The sequence below is a fragment of the Trachemys scripta genome, chromosome 3 (assembly GCF_013100865.1).
Source record: "Trachemys scripta elegans isolate TJP31775 chromosome 3, CAS_Tse_1.0, whole genome shotgun sequence".
NCBI classification, from domain to species: Eukaryota; Metazoa; Chordata; order Testudines; family Emydidae; genus Trachemys; species Trachemys scripta.
In genome coordinates, this window is record NC_048300.1 from 49,347,872 (window position 1) to 49,371,034 (window position 23,163).

At 40.8% G+C, this 23,163-nt stretch overlaps 1 protein-coding gene across 2 annotated transcripts in view; it reads right to left on the reverse strand.

The window, feature by feature from the left end:
- Window positions 1-707: 707 nt before the first annotated feature.
- Window positions 708-23,163, reverse strand: part of TP53BP2 (tumor protein p53 binding protein 2) — a 57,969-nt gene continuing 35,513 nt past the window's right edge. The window contains exons 6-18 of one of the 2 annotated variants that reach the window (XM_034764658.1): window positions 21,890-22,064; window positions 19,960-20,141; window positions 19,411-19,575; window positions 18,796-19,033; window positions 16,343-16,471; window positions 15,749-15,897; window positions 14,469-14,937; window positions 13,287-14,059; window positions 11,133-11,270; window positions 10,087-10,220; window positions 8,960-9,126; window positions 6,091-6,290; window positions 708-1,583 (exon numbers count right to left, since the gene is read on the reverse strand). In XM_034764658.1, coding sequence (XP_034620549.1) covers window positions 1,542-1,583; window positions 6,091-6,290; window positions 8,960-9,126; window positions 10,087-10,220; window positions 11,133-11,270; window positions 13,287-14,059; window positions 14,469-14,937; window positions 15,749-15,897; window positions 16,343-16,471; window positions 18,796-19,033; window positions 19,411-19,575; window positions 19,960-20,141; window positions 21,890-22,064 — 2,961 coding nt within the window. In that variant the 3' untranslated portion in view covers window positions 708-1,541. Of the gene's footprint in view, window positions 1,584-6,090; window positions 6,291-8,959; window positions 9,127-10,086; window positions 10,221-11,132; window positions 11,271-13,286; window positions 14,060-14,468; window positions 14,938-15,748; window positions 15,898-16,342; window positions 16,472-18,795; window positions 19,034-19,410; window positions 19,576-19,959; window positions 20,142-21,889; window positions 22,065-23,163 lie in introns of those variants that run through there. The other variant, XM_034764659.1, reaches the window with a different exon arrangement.

A 23,163-nucleotide genomic window follows, 5' to 3' on the forward strand; every position in this document is an offset into this window, starting at 1 on the left:
GGGGGGGGGTGCGAGCACTTCCGGGCTCTAGGCTCCGGGGCATTTCCTTGTTTGTCCGGTTGTCCCGACCGCATGTCGGTCGGGACGCGGGACAAACAAGGAAATATCGGGACGGTCCCGATAAAATCGGGACGTCTGGTCACCCTACCTGTTCCACCCCCTTCTCCCACGCCCGTCCCTACCTCTCTCTGTCTGCTCTACAGAGCAACGAGCACGCTGCGCTCAGCTCTGCTCCTCTGGGAGGAGGAGGGGTTGGAATGCACCACCCTGTGGGAGGAAATGGGGGAGGGGGAAGCTTGGCTGCCGCAGGATCAAGCTCCTGCCCCCGCAGGGGAGAGCAGTGGGTGGGGGGGCTGAGTGGGGTGGAGGGCCGGGACCCCCCACCACCACACTCCTCTGCGGGGGCAGGAGGCAGAAGCTTAATCCTGCGGCAGCCAAGCTTCCACCTCCCCCATTTCTTCCCCCAGCATGGCGCTTTCTGGCCCCTCCGCCCCCTCCTCCTCTCACCGGGCAGGCAGCGTGCCACTCAAAAAATCGGCTCGCATGCTGTGTTTGGCACGCGTGCTGTAGGTTGCCGACCCCTGTTCTAGGATGTTATAGTGTATTGTGTTTATGTATCTGCATAGCAGGTTGAGATTTCTCAGTGACGTGCTAATGCAGATGATGTCTGGGATAGAGTTTGACATTAAGTGCCAAAGAATTAAATCTTCAGAGGAGACACCATTTTAATCATATCACAATTAACAAAAAATAAACACATATGGATTATAACAAAGTCTATAAATTTTAAAGGCTACAGAAAGTTTCTATGCTTAATTTTCAGTTACAAAAAAAGACAATAAATACAGGATTTTTTTTTTTTTTGTAAAAACAGATTCTAAAAACTACATTACCTCTGATATAGCACAAAGTATTTCAAATACATGGAATTCCTTAGATGCTACAGCATTTTATAGTTATTGCTCAATGGACTGGTCAAAAGTTCTTCACTGTTAGACACCCTGTTTTATCTTCATAACTTTAACTCAGCTATTTTAACAAATACTCTGCTTACAGAAATGTGCTTTCGGATACTATGTAGGTAGCTTGGATGATTAATTTCCTCCACTAGGAACAAAGCCAAAGACAGATTTGGAGAAAGCCATTTGTGTGGAACATGAACTCCCGCACTGAGGAATTGAAAAGCTCATTGCATATCATGCAGGAAATTAAAAAAAAAAAAAAAAGTGAATTCTGTTTCTGTGTACGTATGTGCCATTTGGAAAAACAGAGTGGGCACTAGTTGAATGTCAGGCTTGCTTAAGCCAGATGTAGCATGATGCCATTTGCTTGTAAGCAGCATTTCAGCTGACGGAATGCCCTCCTCCATTTGTGAATCCATTGATCCTTCATTTGTTTTCAAGCACATTCTTCATTGCTTTCAAGTTACATTGTTATTAAAATAAGTCTCATGAAATTGGAACTAACACAAAATGATTTCTTTTATAGAAGTGATAAATCACCCATGATTAGAACTTCACAAGTCGGGATTCTGTGCAATTTCATGCCAAGCTTCTTTGCCTTGGTTTAATCCTTGGGTACAGCTGTGGGAGGGAAAAAGGAGGGAAAAAAAAGATTTTTAAAATGTTAGAGTATAATGGAGCAGAAATTCTTAAATTTAAAGAAAGTAAATGTAGACAAGTATTTCTATCATGAATACCAAGAGCCACCAGTGTCTAATTATATACATCATCTTCGGTGACAAAGGAGTCCTTACATACAATTCCTACAGAGGCAACTTAAAACAAAAAAAGGTAGCAATTGCAAAGATTTTTTTAAAACTTTCTCCAGGCAAGCATAAAAATATCACAGGGATGTATCAATTGTGACAACGCAGTAGCAGAGTAATAGGAATGTCAAAAGCAATACGTTGAAAAGCAAGCAATTCTAAATTATCTAAGCCCTTAGGAACATTCAGCCTATTCAGATAGGCTGTCATGCAACAAGTGATCTCTACTACAGTGAGCTTTAGAAGGTATTTCTATTCTATTTTTTAAACAAAAGAAGAGGTCAGGGTCTAAAGTCTATTTGATTTCATTCATCTCAGTGCATATCAAACAGCTTTTGACGAGCAACAGATAATCTGAAAAAAAAAATCTATATGTTATAGATACCTCTACCAATTGTCTGGTTCTGTGAGGACAGAGTCAGTATGAAATTTTCCCTGCTTTGATCACTGGATATTGGTCAACACCCCCTTAAATGCCAGACCCCGAAACTGGTTTGGATTAAACCTATCACATATTCATATGTATCGATCAGTGTTTGACTACAGGAAGTTCCTATCAGTCAGTAAATTGCTTCTGAAGAGAAGAACTGCAGACAGTTAGCCACCAGAACTCTCAAATCCATTTGGTCATTTTTCACCATCAGCTGAGATGTGAAATCAGATATTAAAGCTACCAACAGATTGAGTCCATTAAAAATTTGACATTGCCCAAAGAGTTTCTGTTTTGCATAGACCTAGTCAGCATCTGTATTATAATTATGGTTTGAAGACTTGTAGCCACTATCTTGCCATTCACATAGGATTCAGCAGAGTTCTCACATAGCCTGGTAAGTTTCACTAACATGGCTGGCAAGAATAATCTTCCAGACAGAAAGTATTGAAGCAGATGATCATTGACCCTACACTCACCAAATGCACATAACCTCAAAGGGGAAAGCAGCTGTGATATCATACAAAGGAGAAAGAATGTGTCAAACTACTGAATCTCTTTCTCTGGGCTAAACACCTGGGCCTGAGTTTCAGGCAATGCCATGGATGTATGCACTTCCTTCTCAGTCTAACGAAGGGTCATTTAGCTATGAATACTTAATCGATTGAAGACTGAATAGGCAGCTCCAAAACTTTAATGGCTAGCATGTTTAATTCTGTGTCTTCTAGTCCTTCCAGAGCAGGTGACAGGAATTCCACTGTGGTGAGGCTCAAAATAGCTAAGACGCTTGCAAAGGTTTATTGCTTTACGGGTTTTAAATGATCACAGGAGAACAGAGGTTTCACATGTTCTCACACCTGTGCTCTTGCTCAGCCTTGGAGGGGAAAACAATCCCCGCAGTATCGCCACAGGCACAGTGCTTCCACTGGAGGAGAAGAGACATTTAATTTCGGTTCCTGACCTTTTCTCCAAATGCCCCCAGAAGCAGTGGAGTCTTTTGCAGAGCTGCTTCTTCATGGAGTGCTCCCCCTCTGTCCCCACAGCTTGGCATGAACAATGTGCCCCTCTAGAAGCTGATCAGGGTTGTCTCTTAATCCTGATGCCCCTAGACCAGTGATACTCAGACCTCACTGGTTCCTGGAGCCAAATTAGCAATCAACATTATCCAAAGGAGCCACAGTACTGTGAATTCATTGTTTCCTTTACTATTTTATATATAAATTCTCACAGCAAAATGACTGACCAAGTATTCTACAATTGGTCAATAACATTGTAAAAGCATCCTGATAGGTCAATAATTAAATCACACAGTAATATCATGTGCTGCAAAGAGCCACTTGCGACTCCTGAGCCTTGGTCTGAGTATTACTGCCCTAGACCAATGGGACAACCCTCTACATACAGACCTTGCCTGTCTCTGCTGCCTGCTCTCTCTTTCCTTTTCCAGACCTAGGACTGTTCCTGAACTGTTGCTAATGCACATGGCTTCACAAGAAGCATTGGCTCGGGGTGGCAGAGTGAAAGTGAGACAATCCTTTTCAGTTTCACTCTGGTTCTCCTGCTGAGGACACAGATCCTGAGGAAAGGATGGGTACCATGCCTTCCTCCAGTCATCTGAAGACAAATTAGGAAGAACGTATATGGGCACCAGACCAACCCTCTTTAGCTTGCTCTTTGGCTTTTGTAGAGGCTAGCGGAGATCCTTCCATATCCCGCACCCACTCCCTTTAACCCCTCAAAAACACACCAGAAGAGTAAAATAAATTTAGAACGGATGAAGAAAAAACTAGTCTCTTTCCTTCCCATCCCATTCACCAGTAGCTGAAATAAAATCCCCCTTTCCTTTAGCCCATTTTAAACACTGAACGGGATGGTAAGAAAGCAACACCACAACCAAGAAATTAAATCCCAAACTGTTTTGTTGAAACACTGTTTGGCAAAAGTGTGTTTTGCCAGGTGACTGTATAATACGAAGGGCCATTCCTATTGGTAAAAGAGCAAAGGGAAGTTGGATCAGCAACGTTCATTACCCTGTACTCCAGAACTATTACCTTTCGGAGGCTATGTCTTCAAAGTTAAGAGTCCATTTTTACATCGAGATAGCTATCTCTCTGTAAGATCCTAGTGGAGACATGGCAGTGTATGTTTAACGTCAATGTAGTCAGTCAAAGCAAACACCAGGTTGGATTAGCTACACTGAGGTAAAAAGCTTTTTATCCATTAAGATTTCCATCAAAATAGCTCTCAATGTAAAAAAAAAAAACCACCACTACCACCACCACCAAAAACACACACCGCTTTTGGGGGGTGGGGGAGGGAAGAGGGGCAGTGAAGAGCTAGCCTAACAGGAAATTCAGTAATAACCAGAGTTTTCCTTTATGGCTGTATGCCACAAACACGGCCTTCAGATTCCAAGGCGTTAATGCTGTTTGAGAAAGGACTGGAGGCATGAAGAGATAGTCAAAAACAAAAAAACCACTACACCAAGCAGAAGGGGTATGTCAGGAAGACTTTAAAAAAAGTTATGAGTAGGCCTGTTCTGAAAGACATAGGAATCCAGTCTTCATTTCCATCCATTTGTGAAACTCTCTCTGGAAATCATAGCCAGCTTGTGTGCATGGATTATCCGTATGAGGAAGGAGGTACAGCCTGTTTGAAGCATCAATGAGCTGAAATTCAGAGCAGTTAAGAGGTTCTGCCAACACAGAAGGATTATCTCCTGCTGCGGGGATACTGGACATGTATGAAAAGCTTAATGGGGAGAAGTTTTAAATAAAGAGACAGAGGTGTCCATTTGCTACAGTTTTCTGGGAATCTGGGTGTTTGGGGGAGAAGGGAGAGAGAGAGAGAGGAAAATGTGTTTCAAAGAGATCTGCCCCACTTCCCCATTAACAAGTGTTGTAAAGAATAGAACAGAGTGGGATGAAATCACCAGCACCACTCACTTTAGCATGGATTTCTGTGATATGCTTCAATTTATACAACAATTGCTGCACCAGCAGAGAATTATAAGAAGCATTTTTCCAGCCTCAAAATATACAATACATTTGGGAAAACGAGTTAACTTAGAAGACAGACAGATAAGAATGGAGGCACCTCTAACCTACAGGAGGCAAATGTGCGAATCACATCCCAGGACCAACATCTCAATCTACCAATTTATCAACCTACCAATTTATTTCTAGAACAATACTTCTCAAATTGCATGCTACAAGGCTTAAGTTGTCAATGTCTGGATTACAAGATAATTTACTGAAGTGTCAGTGCATAGAGAATTGTCATTTGTTTTCTTCTACTTCTAGAACAAGCGATTTCATGACAGCTGACACTAACTGAATAATACAAGGACGACATTAAGCATCTTCACAGGTCTTGCTTTTTTGACAGCATGATCTTTCTCTTCCAAACTGGAACTATTTTAACTGTAGAATTTTGTGGCATGCCTCGTCCTATGAGATTACTCCAGGGATAATTAGAGGGGAAGATGCAATATGCGCATCCAGAGTATAGGCAGGAGGGCTGGTGGCTCACCACAGTCATCTTCATGGGAGCAGAAGTAGACCACACCCTTAAACCAAGTGTCAGATTTGCAGCTGACTATGCATAATAAAATGGCTGTATTTGGGATGCCTTTTTCCAGAAAGTATCACTATCTGGAAAAGAAAAACACTAACTCCTGCTTTCCCCATAGCAACGGAAAAGCCTTTGGTCAAAATGGAGCTGTAGAAGTCACACATTCAGTTGCAAATTAGTGATTATCTTTTTTGAGATGGTAAAACAAGATTGCATGTGCATGTAGAATCAACACTGACATGTTGGTTATGTGACTGCTTTTCCATACATGTAGTTTGTACTTCAAAGGTCATAGGACTAAGTATCAAGAGCAACTCACCCCCAGCAGGTTGCGTGGTATATATCCTTCCTTGTCATTTAGCCGTGCCCACCACCACTCAATTTCATCTTCATCTTCCCGGCGTAGTATTGTCATGCAGTCTCCTTCTTTCATGGACAACTCATCATCATTCTGTGCTTCATAATCCCAGAGTGCGTAGATCACTCCTTTGTTCATTATCCCCATTTTCTCCTGCACTCCTGGAACAAGACAGACAAAACAAAACAGCTCAACCTAAATTGGATCTCAATGTCATGGTCACTTGGGAATAACTGTTGTACCATATCTGACAGCCAAACACGGGATGTGCACAAGAAAGTCATGACTTCTATCAAGTTAGCTACCTAGTTATCAGCAAACAAATACTGCATTCCTGAAAAAACTATTAAAGGATTAAGAGGAATTAGAAAACTTCAGACAATTTTCAAACATATGTAATCTCCTACTTACATTATGCTCAAGAAGCATTTGCTAGATAGAACAGAAAAGTCCAAGAAATGGGCATATTGTAAAGTCAACATAATAAGAAGACTAGTTCATTACTAAAGGTTTATTACTAAAGGTAAATGTTATTGTAGTTCCCTGGCTTCTTATCAAGGGAGTATGTGCAAGAAATGCAAGCTGCTGTTTTTAAAAGCATGATTAACAATTCTATTAGCAAGAAGGTGGTTTTTATTCAGCAACAGCCAAGTGAAAATGGTATTCAAGTAAGCACTACACCCCCATTTGAGAGAAAGGGAAATGAAGGTACTGAGAGATTAAGTGAGTTTCTACAATGTCACTTAAATTCAGAGATAAGAACAGATGGTCACCTGATTTTTAGACTCATGCTCTACCCTCTGCCTAAAGCATATGTCTACCCCCCTCTGCTTTATCTTTAAGTAACTACTGGTTTTGTTTATATAAACACACACATATCCCAGCACTTCCTAAATTTGCACCACTAATTTTATCTAGCTTTAGATAAAAATAAGTTAGTTAAATTGCTTCATCACAGTATATTGGACAAATCTGTGCTAATTACAGCTGTTATTTAGGATTTGCGTATCATCATCATGAGTTGGCATATTTAATTTTTAAGCTAGAGACATTTTTAAAAGCTCCCCCAGTATGCATTCCTCCACTTCCAGACTGGAAACCAAAAGCAGAATTTTAATTTGGAGTAAGCCAACTAAATACAGTATATACTGCCCTCCTCTTATTTATTCTACTTAAAAGGACAAATCCTAGCTCTCCCTTGTACAGAACTGTACTTACAGGTAATGGATATGGGTTTGTTTAATTGCTTCTCCCCCGCCCCCCCACCCAGTTTATCCGTGTGTAGAAATTACTCTTAAAATGAAGATGGTAAAGCCAGCAAATCTCAATGGGGATAAGATTACAAACATAAGTAATATCATAGTTCTGCTTTAAGCCTCTAGTCCTTCAGCCCAGATTGAATTAAATGTGGCTAAATGTGCTGAAGCAGCTTTACAAGTATTGTCATTTCTTTGCAGCTAAAAGGGATTAGGTGAATATTATTCAGGACTATATATTGACTGCTTCACTGCTGTCCAGTACACTAAGTACATCCATCCAGTTTATATGCAGCTCCTGTGCTCTGTCTACTGTGGCATCCAGAGGGTCAGATTTCAATTCAACATCCATTCTTTAAAATAGCAGCATATGAAAAGGCAAATGGAAGGAATAGTCTGAACTCACTCCTTGGCACCAGGAATCAGATTTTCCCAGTCTATGAACATACTATCATTGTTATAGATTACCAGAAACATCATATTAATAGGTTTTGAAGTCCAAAAATAACCATACATCAAATACATAAGCAGTGTCCTACTGCTTGCTTAAAGATGCTAGTTTCAATCTGTAAAAACAGACAGTGACCTAAAATTTTACCACTATAGAACAGTCACCCTGAGGCCTATTTGAAAGGATCTCTGTGACCTCAGTTTAAATCCTACTTAGTTGGGTTTCCTACTTTCAAAAGAACACCTTTATATTTGGAACCAAGTGACTCCTTGGTTAGCAATCGCAATCCAATGAGGACAGCTGAATAGATCTGGAACTTTGAGATAACTGACGAAGGAGCTTACAGAAGTTTGTACAAAGTACTGCCTATGTTCCACTTGTTCTCGGGATAACTAAAAAGCTCTGTTTTTACTACTGTCCTCCAGGGGGGTAGGGAGGGAGGGAGAGAGAGAGAGAGTGTGTGTGTGTCTCTCTCACACACACTTCTAAAAAGACTGTCGTCTCCTATCTACTGATCAGTTAGATAGTCAAGAGAAAATACATTTGAACTTTCAATACTAATGTGTTAAAAAAAGCTTGGGATCCTCAATGATCAATACACTCCCATATTGTGCAGAAAAGACAAAGATGGCTGTACTTTTGAACAGCTACCCCCTCTAGCCTTACTATCTGAAGAGGACTTAAAAAAAATCCTACATTGTAATTATGGGGTAACAGAATACAGGAAACAGTACGGAATCAAGTTTAGAGCACAAAACCTCTGACTGATCAGAAATTTGGCAAAAACTTTCTTACTTCCGATATTCATTTCTAATAAGTATAGCAAGTGAAAGGCAACACACAGTAGCCTTTCCACAAACATTAACAACCCAAGTAGGAGAATTCTGTACCCACTTCAGTTAGCATATATTGGTTAATTCAGGCAGACTTTTCCCAGTGGTCTTTGGAGGGCTTTCCCATTGGGTTAACTCACTCAGCTTCTCCAATTAAATCAAAGTCTCCTCTGCTCAACAGGCTTTGCTCATTTCTGGCTAGCCACACTTCAGTAATTGAACCCAAAACACAAATTGAAAGGCCCCATGGAGCAGCTTGTATTCTTCAGAACTGAACTCTGAACACATACCGTACAGAAACTGAGAGCACTGGGTGTAGCCTTCTTCCATTTCTTCACATTTGTCTGCAGCAGTCTGCATGTCACTGTAGGTCATAGCAAACACAGCAGCACCTGATTCCACTAGGAATTTGCACACCTGGACGTTATTGCAAGATGCCGCGCAGTGTAAAGGGGTCCTACAAATTGGGGAGAGGAAGAGTGATTGTTAGGTTCAAGACATCTTTTCAGGTGTGTTACTGGTAGCAGTGCTTATTGGGTAGGTCTACACTGCATCCGGAAGTGAGCCACCCACCCTGACAGACAGACTTGTGCTAGCAGGGCTCACACTAGGGTACGAAAAAATAGCTGTGGAGATGTAGCGGTTCAGGCTGGAAATTCATGTGAGACAGTATCAAAAGCTTTACTGAAGTCAAGACTGCACGTTAACATTGCAAGCTCACATGGATTCTCCTCGACAGTTGGAGGTTCAAATATTAATTTTCAAACAAAAAAGAAACAGGAACAAGTTTTCTACACCAACTATAGCGTTATTATAGCTACTAACTGTAACCCAGAAGCATTATAGTCAGGGTCTTTTTGAGCCACCTCCTCCTCAACCTCAGGATTTTCTGTCCTCCGAACTTCCCCATTGTGGGTTACACCCTTCTTCCTCCTCTGTCCCACTCAAGGTGGTGGCCAAACTGGGTGAGGAAAACTCATCTAGCAGGGGTTCAGAAGTTTATGCTGCAGGCCTTCATCAACAGGTCATATTTTCACCCTGGCTATATCCTTACTTGACACCTCACCAGGAATTGCTTCTGCCCAACCAGGTTCTCCAGCAGAAAAAGCATCACTAATTAGTTCTGTAATATCCCAGCACACTTTCTTTAGACAGGAGTGAGTAATTCTCAAGCTCCATTCTCTTTCATTAAAACTTGAGCTGCAACAGTTGAAATCCCACCTGTCCAGAACTCAAGAGCTTCATGGAGGGGAGCTGGAAGCATTCCGTCTGCAGTGCAAAAAGTAGGGTGCCGAGTTGGAGAGTCAAACTCAGATGCCTCCCATCAGATTTATTCAGGGCAGCCCAAAAGGAGCTGTTCTTTGGCAATGAGTTTTCACACTAATACCACTTAAAGGAAACTGAAGACTGTCCTTACCATCCATCACTATCTGCAGCGTTAACATTCACACCAAACTGTACCAGAAACTTTACAATCTCAGTGTGACCAGCACACACGGCATTGTGAAGTGCTGTAATTCCTTCATCATTGGGCAGGCTGGGATCTTCAACCTACAGGGCACAGAAAAAGAAGCCATTCACATTCAAATGGTTCTCTCTACAGCACTACTGTCCAGATGGAACCATTTATAAAAATGGACAGACTGTCATCTGGTTTTGAAAGATTACTTAAGAGCGAAGTTTCTGTGATGGACATGGGCAATAAGCAGCAACTAAATCAGTGGTTCTCAAACTTTTGTATTAGTGACCCCTTTCACACAGCAAGCCTATGAGTGCAACACCTGTTATAAATTAAAAACACTTTTTAAATATTTAACACTATTATAAATACTGGAGCAGAGTTTGGGGGGAGGCTGACAGCAGAGTTTGGGGGGAGGCTGACAGCTCACGACCCCCCAAGTAATAACCTTGTGACCCCGAGGGGTCACAACACCCAGTTTGAGAAACCCTGAACTAAATGAATACAAACCCCACCAAGTCTCACACGTACACTTAACTCAAATTCACTGTAGCAGTCAAACATTGAAAATGGTTTACAGGGAATATTTGCAGTGTCCAGATCATTTAGTAAAAAGCAGTATTACAAAATTGATCAGAGCTAATTTTAGAGAGGGATGGCACGGCAACTTTTTGGATTTGGGAGTCAGGATTCTCAACTTTTTCACATTGAAACGTAAGCAAGGTAAGTGATTTGTACTTGTGTGTTCTCAAGTCATTTGATATATTATAGATTACATATTGTCAGAAGAGATCAAGACATACTAAAGACAACATGGCAAAGTTATTCCCTAAAAAGACTTAACACTGAATATCCAGAACCAACACTGTGGATATGTTGCCATCTGAACTGGCCCCTCAGTGGGATCATCTCTTACAGACCTGATACCATCTTCTCAGCATTTAGTGGCAAAAAGTTTCTAATGTAAACTTCAATTTTAATCCCATCCCTTATAATATTTTTACCTCATAAATGATTCTTTGCACAAGGTCAAATTCTCCCTCCAAAGATGAATCTAAAAGCAATGCAAGGGGGTTGAATTTCACTCTCATTCCATGGGCAATCCTCTCTGAGCCAGTTTTACGTAAGTTCGTCCTCTTCCCCTGCAGGGGGGGAAAAAAATACAGGTTATAGGAATTCTTGATACATTGAGAACAATGTTAGAACGTATGATTGAGGTCGTATATGAAATCTAGACTCAAGATGTCCCCAAACCACCACTCTTCCTGCACAACACTGCACAGATAGCTAGATACATAATGGGAGATTTTTGCCTCCCTCTGAAGGCTCAGATAAGGGCCACTGCTGAAGATTAGATACTAGACTGATGGTCCAGTCTAATATAGCAATTCCCATGGTCCTAACATAGCAAAATCATTAAACTAAAAGTCAACTAAAAATACTAACAAGGCAAAATATTATTGAATGAGTGCATTTTTGTATTCACAGCATTTTATCATTCATCTGTCAAAAGCTATCACACTAACTAGAAGGAAAACATTTTTTAAACACTGGTATAAATTATAGTCCTTCTGGATTTCAACAAATTATTAAAAACTCATTAGTAGGAATAGGGATTATAGAAGCAAGTCATCTGGCTACATTAAAGAAAATTTTAGAGGGATCCTGTAGAGCCATATTTAGATCTAAGTTAACATTTTTACAGCTGTGTTGGAAACAATTTTGACTTTACAAATACTTATTTTAAGGCCAATACTCTATTGTTGAGAATGAGTATATGTTAAAAACGGCGATATCCCCAGCTGCCTGTGCAGCAGCAAGAAAAACTATTCATAGGGCAATGTAAATTCCTACTGACAGATGTCAGGGCAAAAGAGGTCAACAGAAGTGAGTCATGTTGGCTTCTGTTCATTTAAAAACACAGGAAGAAACAAAACATTTAGCAGATGAAGAGAACCAATGTATGATCTGCAAGTGAATTGACACGACTTTGAGATTTCCAGAAAAATAAATTACAAAAAGCCAGGGTTTTCCAACAAACAGCCTGTCAAGAAACCCAAATATCCTAGTGTGGGCTCAACTTCTTGACTCGTTTCTTCACATCAGTCTAGAATCAGTATTGCAGAGAAAAGCTTCCAGAACACGTTCAAAATGGCCTCAAAGGTGATCAACTGAATTGAGTTCTTGGGATTTGGGAAATCCTGATTGTTCAAATTCTTCACACCTGCAAGTTTGTTTTTGGTTTTTTTTTGGAGGGGGAAGGGAGGGAGAGATGGTGGAAGTGGGAGGGGAGGGGAAGGTAACTGGTATTCCATGCAACATCGGAAGACTGAAAGTGAACTTGATTGAAAGCTATTAGCATCTCTGCTTTCCAGTTGACTTGGTAGAATCCCACCTTTGTACACCAACCTATTGTGTGTGTTATAGTTTATAGTGTGTGAGGAACTGAAAACATTTAACATTTTTGTTCTAAACCAGTGGTTGTGCGGCATGTTTTGTTATCTCACTTTTCTTACTGTTTATTTTAGTAGCTCGTAAGTGGCACCATCTTCATGTAACCGCCACTAATGGATGCTAATTAGTTGGAATTGTAGAGAATCATAAAAACAAGTAAATTTCGGTAAAATGGATGCAAGTAGCTGGTGCCAATTTTAGAATGAGAGTTAACTATAGCCTTTAGCACCAACAAATTGTTTAGATAGTACATTTCCAGTATACAATCTGGTCCAGGACTAAGCACATTAGGCTCCACCAAGTATCAATAATAACGTGAATACAGATTTCAAAAAGCATTTACCATTTCAAAACCACAATTTTATTACCTCTAAAATGGAATTAGCTTTGAGTGAAATGGAGATTTATGCTGAGAGCGCCGTTTTCACAAACCCTAAGAGAAACTCTAGGTTTGTTCTGTGTTGAGTACTATTTGAAATTTTTAACCAGAGTAAATACTTTTGCCGAAAACAGGATATCAATACAGCTAGACTGGACACTGACAGAGGGGGACCTATAGCCTGCTAAGGTGACTATTCTCCCACATGCTGGTAGGAAATCTCTACAACCTATTACATAGTGCAATGCACAGGTTCTATTGGTGAAACCTAAAATGACCTATGAAGTACTCAAATCTTAGGCTAACTAGAGGGGCTGGTACTTACAGGAGGTAAGGAAAACTGTCCAGTGACTTCAGGGGGTCGCATACTGAAGGAGTCCTCTCCCAGTCCCTCTGGTTCTCCTGATGGGTAAGGTGGTGGTGGGTATGGAGGATATTCCTCCATGTAAACTTCCAGTGGTTCTGATGACTCTAGACTTGGTTCTTCCATTTCAGACTGCATGAGTGCATCACTGTCTGATGTTACCTCAGGCACGCTATCTAGCCCTGCTGAAGGTAGAGGCACTTCATTCTGATCTGTGCTTGTGTTTTCTGCTTCCTCGGTGATGGCTGCTTCAGATGTGGAAGGAACCACTTCTTTCTCGGATTCTGTGCTTAGATAAGGGTTCTGGATTTCTGTTGGGCTTTCAGGACTGGCAGACGTGGAGGTCTGTTTAGATGGATATGATGGGGTTGAGATGGTCTCCATGGCAGCCAGAGTGGTTCTCTGATACAAAAGCTTCTGAATATTAGGCCCATTCGGACCTTCTGGCTCAGTAATAGAACTACGCTTCTTCAGTGGCCTTGGTGCATTAGACAGCTTCTTCCTTAGGGCCTCCAAATCAGCATCACTCTGATTTCGGTAAGGGTTGGATAAGAAAGGCAATAGTTTGGTAGGGCTGAGTGGGCGAGGAATTCTTTCAGTTTCATGATTCTCATGGGCAGAAGCTATTGTCTCCATTTCAGGCTCCGGACTGCCGTGGCTATTTGAGTAGACGTTCTCCGTCTGCTGTGACTGATTTTGTGCGCCGGTTCCAGCAATCACGGGCTTGCCATACACTGAGAAGCAATTCAGAAAGAGAAAACTAAGTATTTGACCAACAAAAAGAACTATCTAGTACAGTGAGAAGGTAGAATAATCGTATCTTTTTGAACCTGCTAGAAGCCAGCCTTATCCTACAGCTATTAAAATAAACACCTCCCCAGTGTTGGAAGAAAGGTATTGTTTTAGAGACCAGGGTAACAGGACAGATACAGGTAACCATATTTTACACAAGCATCTTGAAGAGGGCGGGGGGGGATTTGATACTGTGCACTTCACTACTGTTCTCTCTGCTACAAACACTGACCTTTAGTAGCTAACGATTTATAGCTTCCATATCCCTCTTGGTTCCTCAAGAAAGTGATATACACCCTACAGTTCCCATGTAACTTTACAAATGAAAGTGAAAGACATCCACATCCTTACTGCTTGGGAAGTGCGGGCCTCTGGTCTGTGCCCTTGTCAGAGCACTCTGCACTGCCTGCTGAAAATTCTTCCCAGGAGTCTGCTGCTGTGTGTACATGCTGTATATTGAACTCGCAGCCACGGTCTGTGGCTTTCGAAATGATGGAAGTGGAGTTTCTTTGGATGGCTGAGGGGTGAAAGGTCTCACAGCTGCTGCAGGTGGGCTCTCTTGTTTGGATGAGGAAAGAACTTGGTCCTGGATAGAGGAGGGACCACTGGGAGGCACAGAGATTCGTTGTTGGATCTGCTGGGCTGCTGACTTCTGTTTGTTCCCCATAGTTACAATAGCCAAAGGCAGCTTCTGTGGATTTCCATCAAGCTTAGTTTCAGAAGAAGGTAGCTGACTGGCTTGACCAAAATAAGGTAAGTTTATCTGTTTTGGTTTAGTGGGAACTGGCGGTGGTACTTTCGTCACATTTTTATTGGCAATCTGCAAGACAAAAACATAGCTGAATTAATGAAAGTCTAATCTAGCACTGTGTTAAAAAGGGTGTTCTAGCAGATCTGGTGGGAAAGACACTGGGTAGACAGCACAATAGCTACAGATGTGATTATTTCTTTAGTGGTTTTTATGGTCTATTATTCATAAGAATGCATGAAATACCAAGATTTGAATTATAATCACAGCTGTTGTACACAATCCCTGGATTGGCCACAGAAAGTCTTAAATATCTGGCAGTTGAAAGGGTCTGTTAAAGTGATAAATTATGGAAGAATCACAGTAGTTCTGTAAGGCTAGCTAGGGTATTTACTACAATGATACATACATAAGTTTATTCTAACTTCTGTATCCTCTATTTTCACATGTAGCACCTGAATTTTTAGTCACAGATTACTGAATTCTGTTGTGATTTATTTAAGATCTGAGGGATGCTACCAAATTGCATTAATAGATTATAAACAGATACTCAAACCTAAACAGTTTGTTTTAAAGCACAGGTTCTGTATAGCATCTTAGAAAGGAAATATTGATCGCATGCAAGCAAATGTGAAAAGCACAACTATTTGCACATGATAAATATTCAGAATAGGTAGACTGAGGGCGAGTTTGAGAGCTACGTACTCACCTTAGAAGCCTACAATTCCCTTCTAGTATTCCCTTAAAAGAACCAGAGCCCTTTCAATTTTATTAAGGCAGTGTTTGTGAAGCTGTGCAGCAATCATTAATAGAAGGATTTCCTGGAATGCAGGAAAATGAGATAAGTGCAAAACTAGACAAGGACTATGCATTTTCCGCATACCTGACCATCTCGCAGGAGGTCTTCACTGCTCTGGTTTTTTCTCAGCAAGCCCAGTGCTGGCCCTCCAGTGGACTGATCCACAGAATCAAACATTGAGAAAGTGCGTCCTTTCTTCTCTTTCTCTCGTAGTGGAGTCTCTCCATCACCACCTGAAGGAGAGGAAAGACAGAATTAAGGCAAATATCTGGAATCTAGTTGCAACAATAAGAGGTCCATTTCACTCTTCTGTCACTGTATGGACTTGTATAGGGAAGCTAATATATAATCCTACTCCCCCATGCCATACTCTAAAGACCCCAAGAAAAGTTGTACATTATAAGATGCAAACCAAACCAGACCAGATCTGCGGGCAATATTCTCTACTGTAATAACACCAAACAAAATTAGGGGTGTTAAAAACAAACACCAACAACCAGTAGGTTGTTAGTAGGTTTGCTACAGTAACCTGCAAAAACAACTGTCTTCAATTCTATTACTAAAATGAATTATAGACATCAACTTGTAAATGTCGGTCATTAACTGGTTTTTCACCAGTGTATAGATTAGCAAATATGAATAAAACATAACTTTTGTACAAGATGAATAAGAACTCACCTTGCCCTTCATTAGTAACATTTCCTTTTGCTGAAGAAGAGACTGGTCCTTGGCTAATGAAGTTGTCTGCATTTGAATTACACCATTCAGGGACAGCCGGTGGAGGTTTTGAACCTGGGATTGTAGGGCCTAGTGTGTAGACGGAAGAAAGAAAAACAGTTTTAACTAAAACCATTTTCATTTATTGACCTTTGTTCATTAGCCTCTTCATTAAATGAGATTCCTCCATCATATAATTTAAGATAAATATCACTCTAGATTTCTCAGCTTTTTAAACAATCCTTTGCATGGCTTGGACACATTTTGCCTCTAATTACAACACAACTTTTACATTTTCCAGAGCAGTGAAGCTCACTAATGTCAGCATTTGCCTGCATTTTGGGATTGTAACTTTTTTAGGCAAAATCTCCTAGACTGCTGTTTTCACTGGCATGCTCCTGGTTGGTATGCAAACTTTCCTTGGCTAATAAAATATAGTCTGTAAAACAAGAAATGGTGTGTGTGGTGGTGGTAGTGGTGGGGGGGGGAAATGGAGAAAAAAAGACATTTAATGCAAACTAAAGAAAAATATGATGCATCAAAGCAGTAGTAAATCCAGCTAGTGACATCCAAAAAAGCAGAAAAATCATCCATATATTCAATGTGCACACAGACACAATTAGAGAGGGATGATCTTTAAATTCACTGGAGCAGTTATAAAATCTGCTTCAAAAAACAAACAAACAAGCTGTTGCATGGATCTTGTTCTTAGTTTCAATACTGTAGAAGTAAAGAGTTTCACTATATATTTGCAATATAACACCCTTCTAATGCAGTAGAAATGAACAAACTTTTAAGACAAATTTTGTCCTGAACTAAAGGATCAGAAGTTGTACCTCTTGGTAACCAGTGACTATGACCATGCTAGAGATAAGATATAACTAGAGTTTGAGTCAATCTCATGCAGAAGCAGCAGAGTGCTACACATAGCAAGGTTTCACTACAGAAAGCAAGGCTAGCAGCCGATTTGAGATCTAAAACTAAAAGCCCACTCCTCTTCAATCAAGGAGCCATGGAACCAGGGATCAGCTGATTCCCAGGGACAACAAATGAGAAAACAGGGGCTGGAGCAAGGTCATAGGTTCAAGAGAAGGGAATCAAAGGGGGATACAGGACAGAGAACACTGGTGATTAAAATTTAGGTTTCATTACAGCCAAGTGTGATGCCGTGTACCAGTTCCTTCGTGGCCTCCTGCTGGAGGCCCCACAGTCCTACTACACGTAACCCCAGAAATGGAGCAACCAAGATGGGTCCTCCAGGGTTGCCTAGAGAGACTGCATAGGAGCAGCCAATCTAATCAGAGCCCAGAGTAGTGGGCAGGCCCAGGTTCCCCCACTGGTGAAGTGGTGTAAACCCTCAGAAGGGGACAAGGCTTGTTTAGAAAGCCAAGTAAAGAGCTGCATTTAAAGGACCTAGAGCTAGGGCTGAAGACCCTGGTGAGGGTAGATAACAGCACTGTTGAAACCTTTCAGGGGTAACAAGTCCATTTTGGATTGTGAGCTGGCCGGAGGGCCGAGGCACTGTAGACCCCTCAAAGTGAGGTTGCCAACCTTAACGGGTCACAGGAGAGGGGGGAAAAAGGACTGCAGTTCTACACAACAGCAGGAGGCACTCAAGGGGTGAGTGTCCCTATTACACCAAGGCTTGAGTTCCACTCCAACAATTTTAGTCTCTACTTCCAAAATATTTACCGAGTAGTGAAGGATATTTGCATCATTTCTGGGCAATGACTATTTCTTAAATAATAGTGATGGGGAAGGAAGGAAGGAAGGAAGAAGAGGAGCAATGAGTACTGCACAATTCAACCTCTTTCCCCCTTTTGTGATCTGTTGCGTTTCTCTTATGCATTTCTCTCTCAGAGGTCTTGTGTCCCTGTGCAAGCATGAAGGATGTTTTTACATCTCTCAAATTTTCCACATTGCTTTACCTCTAACCAGTGAAACATCTCATGGCAAGAATTGCACAGAAAGAACATGCCAAGCCCACTAGCACTCCTTTTACACCAGCAGGAGAAACAAGACCAGAAATCAAACTCTGGCTCCCTACATACCAATTTGCCATCAAAGGTCAGCCCGTTTCCCCTCGACCCCACCAATGACTGAACATTTATAGTAAAGCATCAGCCTGTGTTACAGGTTTTATTCCCCAAATGCGTGATAAAAGGATCTTGGATTGCTTCGTGACTGAGTTTAACATCTGCAGGATTCCAACCAATCTGCTAGGATACAGAGATGCTGAATTGGTCTCCTTCTCTGTAATGACAGTAAAATCGCTAACCAGCAGAGTCATTTTAATCTTTAATCTTGTAATACTGTTTGGGGTACTAATGTAAAGACATTAGAGAGAGCAGAAGAAGTTTTAAAAAAGCTTTTGGGGAAGGAATTTAATAGAAACTGAGAATTAGATAAATTACCAGCAGGAGCTTTAGCTTGAGAAACACCCGTAGCTCTCATATTCGGCAGAGTTTGTGTTTTCAGAGGACCATCGGGTGCCTGCAAAGTTGGGGATCCCTCTGGAAATGCAGGTTTCACTAGAAGTTCAGGCCTGGAGGCAACACGTGGCATGGTGGAGGACTGGATATAAGGACCTACCGCTGCCACTCGACTTGGGGCAGATACCACTTGCTGGGGTAGATTCCCATCTGAAGAAATCTAAATAAAGAATGCAAGTACAAATAATTGAATATGGCAATACACACCACAGACCACTACAGGAGTCAGGAAAAAAGGCATAAAAAAAAACAGTAGCATTCTCTTATTAAAAGTAAAGTTTCTTTACAATCCAAGTAAATATACCAGCTCTGTAAAAAACAAGGCTATCTGAAAAATCTAACAGCAGCACAAAGAGAGCTCTTGCCTATGAACACTAAGTAGGTTAACACAGATGCAGCATGAAAAGCACTTTAATAATACAAGACTATCACCACCAAGGGATAGAGAAGAACAACCTTCCCCACAAGCAGGGTCTTGACTTAATATTGTTTGGGCAGCAAACTAAACAGGATTATCAACAGCTATCCAGTCCTTACCGGTACATTCTCCTTCTGTTGCAGTGCTGCCTTCTTCTTCCACAGTCGATCTCTCAGCTCATTAACACGCTTATCCATAACTGCCACCTCTGAGTTGCGCTTGTTTAAACACTCCCTCTGTTGCTGCAGCTTGGCATTCTGCTCCTGGTTCAGTTTGTTCCTCAACTGAATACATTCAAAAGGGGGAAAAACAAACCAGGAACAAAAAACAGATCAGCGTTCAGGATGAAGACCAGGAGGCACTTGAGGAAATAAACAGAATTCTAAAAGGTAAAGTCACACACACAAATTGGGGTTACTTTTTCCTTCTTTTCATAACAATCTGTTGATTAGTCAATTTTGCTTTAACAATATATACAACCTGTTCAATACAGTATATTCCACCTGTTATCTTGAATATGATAGATATGCTGCCCTCACAATACATCTCATGCAGCTCTATGGCTGTTGGAGGAATGGAAATGTGCTGTATTTCTAAGACAAGACGTGGACCTACCAACTTTTCGCCATTATTGGAAGTTCTCATTTGCAAAGCAGATTTGCCATTACCTGCAGCTCCTTGTACAGTCGGTCGAGCTCAGCTACAGCAGACTGGTTGTCATGGTAACCATCAATCCGGCCATTCTTCAGCATCTCCAGTTGTCTGGTAAGTTCCTCTACTTTTGACACAGCCAGTACCAGCTCTCGCTGCTTTTGCTGAAACAAACTGTTCATCTGTTCAATTTCCTCCACTAGAAAGGAAGAAAGCACAATAGCTGCAGCTGAGAAAGAACCAAGTGTGGGTTGCATCCAAGGCAGCAGTTAAGAGAACAGAGAACGCCCTGCAGTTCTTCAGAACAGTGCTGGAGCCAGGTCTACAACAGGCAGTTACAAATGAACTGGACACAAAAATCCTTTGTAGGTGCTTCTTACACGAAAGTTAATTTGTTTTCTGGGTCTTTACAAAATATACAGCAAGGAAAGTTAGTCCCAGTAAATCCCAAATTTAATATTAATTCTGTGCATCAAATGCGTTGGTGAGAAACAACCAAAATAAATATTGCTTTGATCATCTGAAGTACAAACTTATCTGGCGGAGTTACCTGGAGGAAGCTAAATCCAGCATCATGCAGGAACTGCTCATGGAAATTAATCCTGTAATACTCAGATAGGTGCGTTTATGCTATGCAGAGTCTTAATGTTAGATAGCATGAATGACTGAGTATACATACACACAAGTTATTCAATAGGTCATCAAATCTCTTGGGATCTCTGAATGGATTTACAAGCTTATCACAAATAGCATCCTATCGAGACACTCCAAATCAGGAATTTCTACCGTCTGAACCCATTACGTTAAACTTTAAATAATATTGTATGTCTTATAAGTAGCTAATGAGACATGACAACTAAAATGACTGCCAAGTATCAGAGGGGCAGCCGTGTTAGTCTGTATCCACAAAAACAAGGAGTCCGCTGGCACCTTAAAGACTAACAGATTTATTTGGGCATAAGCTTTCGTAGGTAAAAAGCCTCACTTCTTCAGATGCATGGAGTGTAAATTACAGATGCGGGCATAAATATACGGTCACCGATAACATATATTCTCCCAGCACTTTCCCAACTTTGTTTATTTTGTCGACCCATTACTGCCTTCCACTCATTAGCTGATGTCTGCTCATTGTGTTATCTTTGAGTTATACTATAAGCTGCTCAGGCCTGGGGCCTTGCTTTAATTTATATCTGTAAAGCACCAGGTGTGTTTTTGACATGAATAAGACTATTTTTCTTTAAACTTTGCTGTAAAAAAGTCTCATTGCACAATACTATATATAGAAGGGGAAAGAAAATATTTGAGCTGATATGAAATTTGAAATAAGCATGTGACACTATGATCAACTGGCCAAGATGTGACACCCCAAAACATTATTTGGTGGCAAGATAAACTAGAGTCTATTTTTATTTTTTATTTATTTATTTATTTTTTAAACACAATACCACTTTTGTGACTCAGAAGCCAGCTCCTGTTCTAAAGGCAGCATGGATAGTATGCCATGCAGAGCTTTTTTCAGTGACGACTAAAGAAGGAGGATGTAACAGCCTAAATATTTAAAGGATATGGAAAAATGGATGGAAAAAATATTTAATGTGATTCAAAGGGGGTATAATAAGGAAGTTAAAGAAAATATACTAGGCTGAAGAATATAGTTTCCCAGGGGTGCGGTGGAAACATTGTTTGGACATTTAAAATTAAATTGGACAAAAAGAAAATTTACTTTAAGCATCAACTACCATTTGCAGGGAGATCAAAGGGATCATCTAACAAATATTTTAAAAATATTTTTCAGATTTTTAAAACATTCAGTTGATTGACTCTGCACAGGAACATTTTAACTGAAAAGCTTTAAAATTTTTAAAATGAAAGTTCCACAGTCCAAGAATGTTTTATGAGCTATTTCAGACAACCACCCCCCAATATGACCTCTCTAGAGCTGCTCACCGAGTTTTCCATTGCTGAGTCTTTTCTGCTCCACATGGCCTTTGAGCGCCCTCACTTTCTTCAACTTGGCTTCCTGATTCTCAGCAATTTCCTTTAGTCGCTTAAGTTTTTCCTTTTCAGCAGCTTGCTGTTGCTGTCGCTGATCCTGCTGTTTCAGGAATTTCAAACGCTGCTCCTGCAGGTAGAGACAGGAAGCAATTATAATTTTGAATAGGTTATATGCTTGATCAAGGTAATGTATTGATGGATATAATCTCAGATGTAGTAGTCTTAAGAGATAAAGTAGCATGTCATGTATTGCATATTAAGGTTCTATCCCATAATCAGATATCAGACCTCTCAGATCAGGAAAGTAATGATCACAGCTACTACAACAAAATTGATGCTGCACTAGAAAAGCATCTCCATATCTTAAAATGTATGAACAATTGGGTTAAAGGCAGAGGGACCATTATATCATCTAGTCTGATCTCCTGTATATGACAGACTAAGAGATTTCACCCAGTTACCCCTATATTGAGCCCAATAGCTTGTGTTTGACTAAATCCTTCCTAAAAGCCATCCAGTCTTGATATAAAGACTTCAAGACATGGATACGCCACTGCTTCCCTTGGTAGTTTGTTCCTGCGGTTAATGGAGAATAGTTACCAAGGGTTATTTAAGCACCCCATCAAAATATCATGGCCCAGATTTTCAAAGATGACCAGTGTTTTGGGGTGGGTCCTCAGCACTTTTTTAAAAATAAATAAATAGTTAAATAAATAAATAAGGCCCCTTTAAGGCATCTCAAATTGGGCAGAATTTGAGGCACCCAAAATCACTAGTCATGTTTGAAAATATTGGCCTTTAATGATCACGAAGGAAAAAGGGCGACATGGGTCACTTTCATAGTTAACCCAAGTAGCACCTGCAGTATCCTAGGCTGCATCAGTTTGGTGTTTCCCCCCTCGTCCCCAATGTGCTCGGGAATACAAGCTAGTAACATCACAACCTCACTCTAGAACAGTGGTTTTCAACCTTTTTTCATTTCCGGACCCCTTAAAAAGTTTCAAATGGCAGTATGGACCCCTTTAGAAATCTCAGACAGTCTGCAGACCCCAAGTTGAAAATCACTGCTCTAGAAAGCAAAAATTGGTTTATTTTCTTCAGAGATGATCTGACAAGATTCAGCTGGAAGGTGGCCTTGAGCATAAATGAAAGGAGTAACTCAGCAGGAAGGGTGAAAAGCCTGGGTATGCGAACAACTTGGACTTCCTAATAATCCTCCAGGAAAG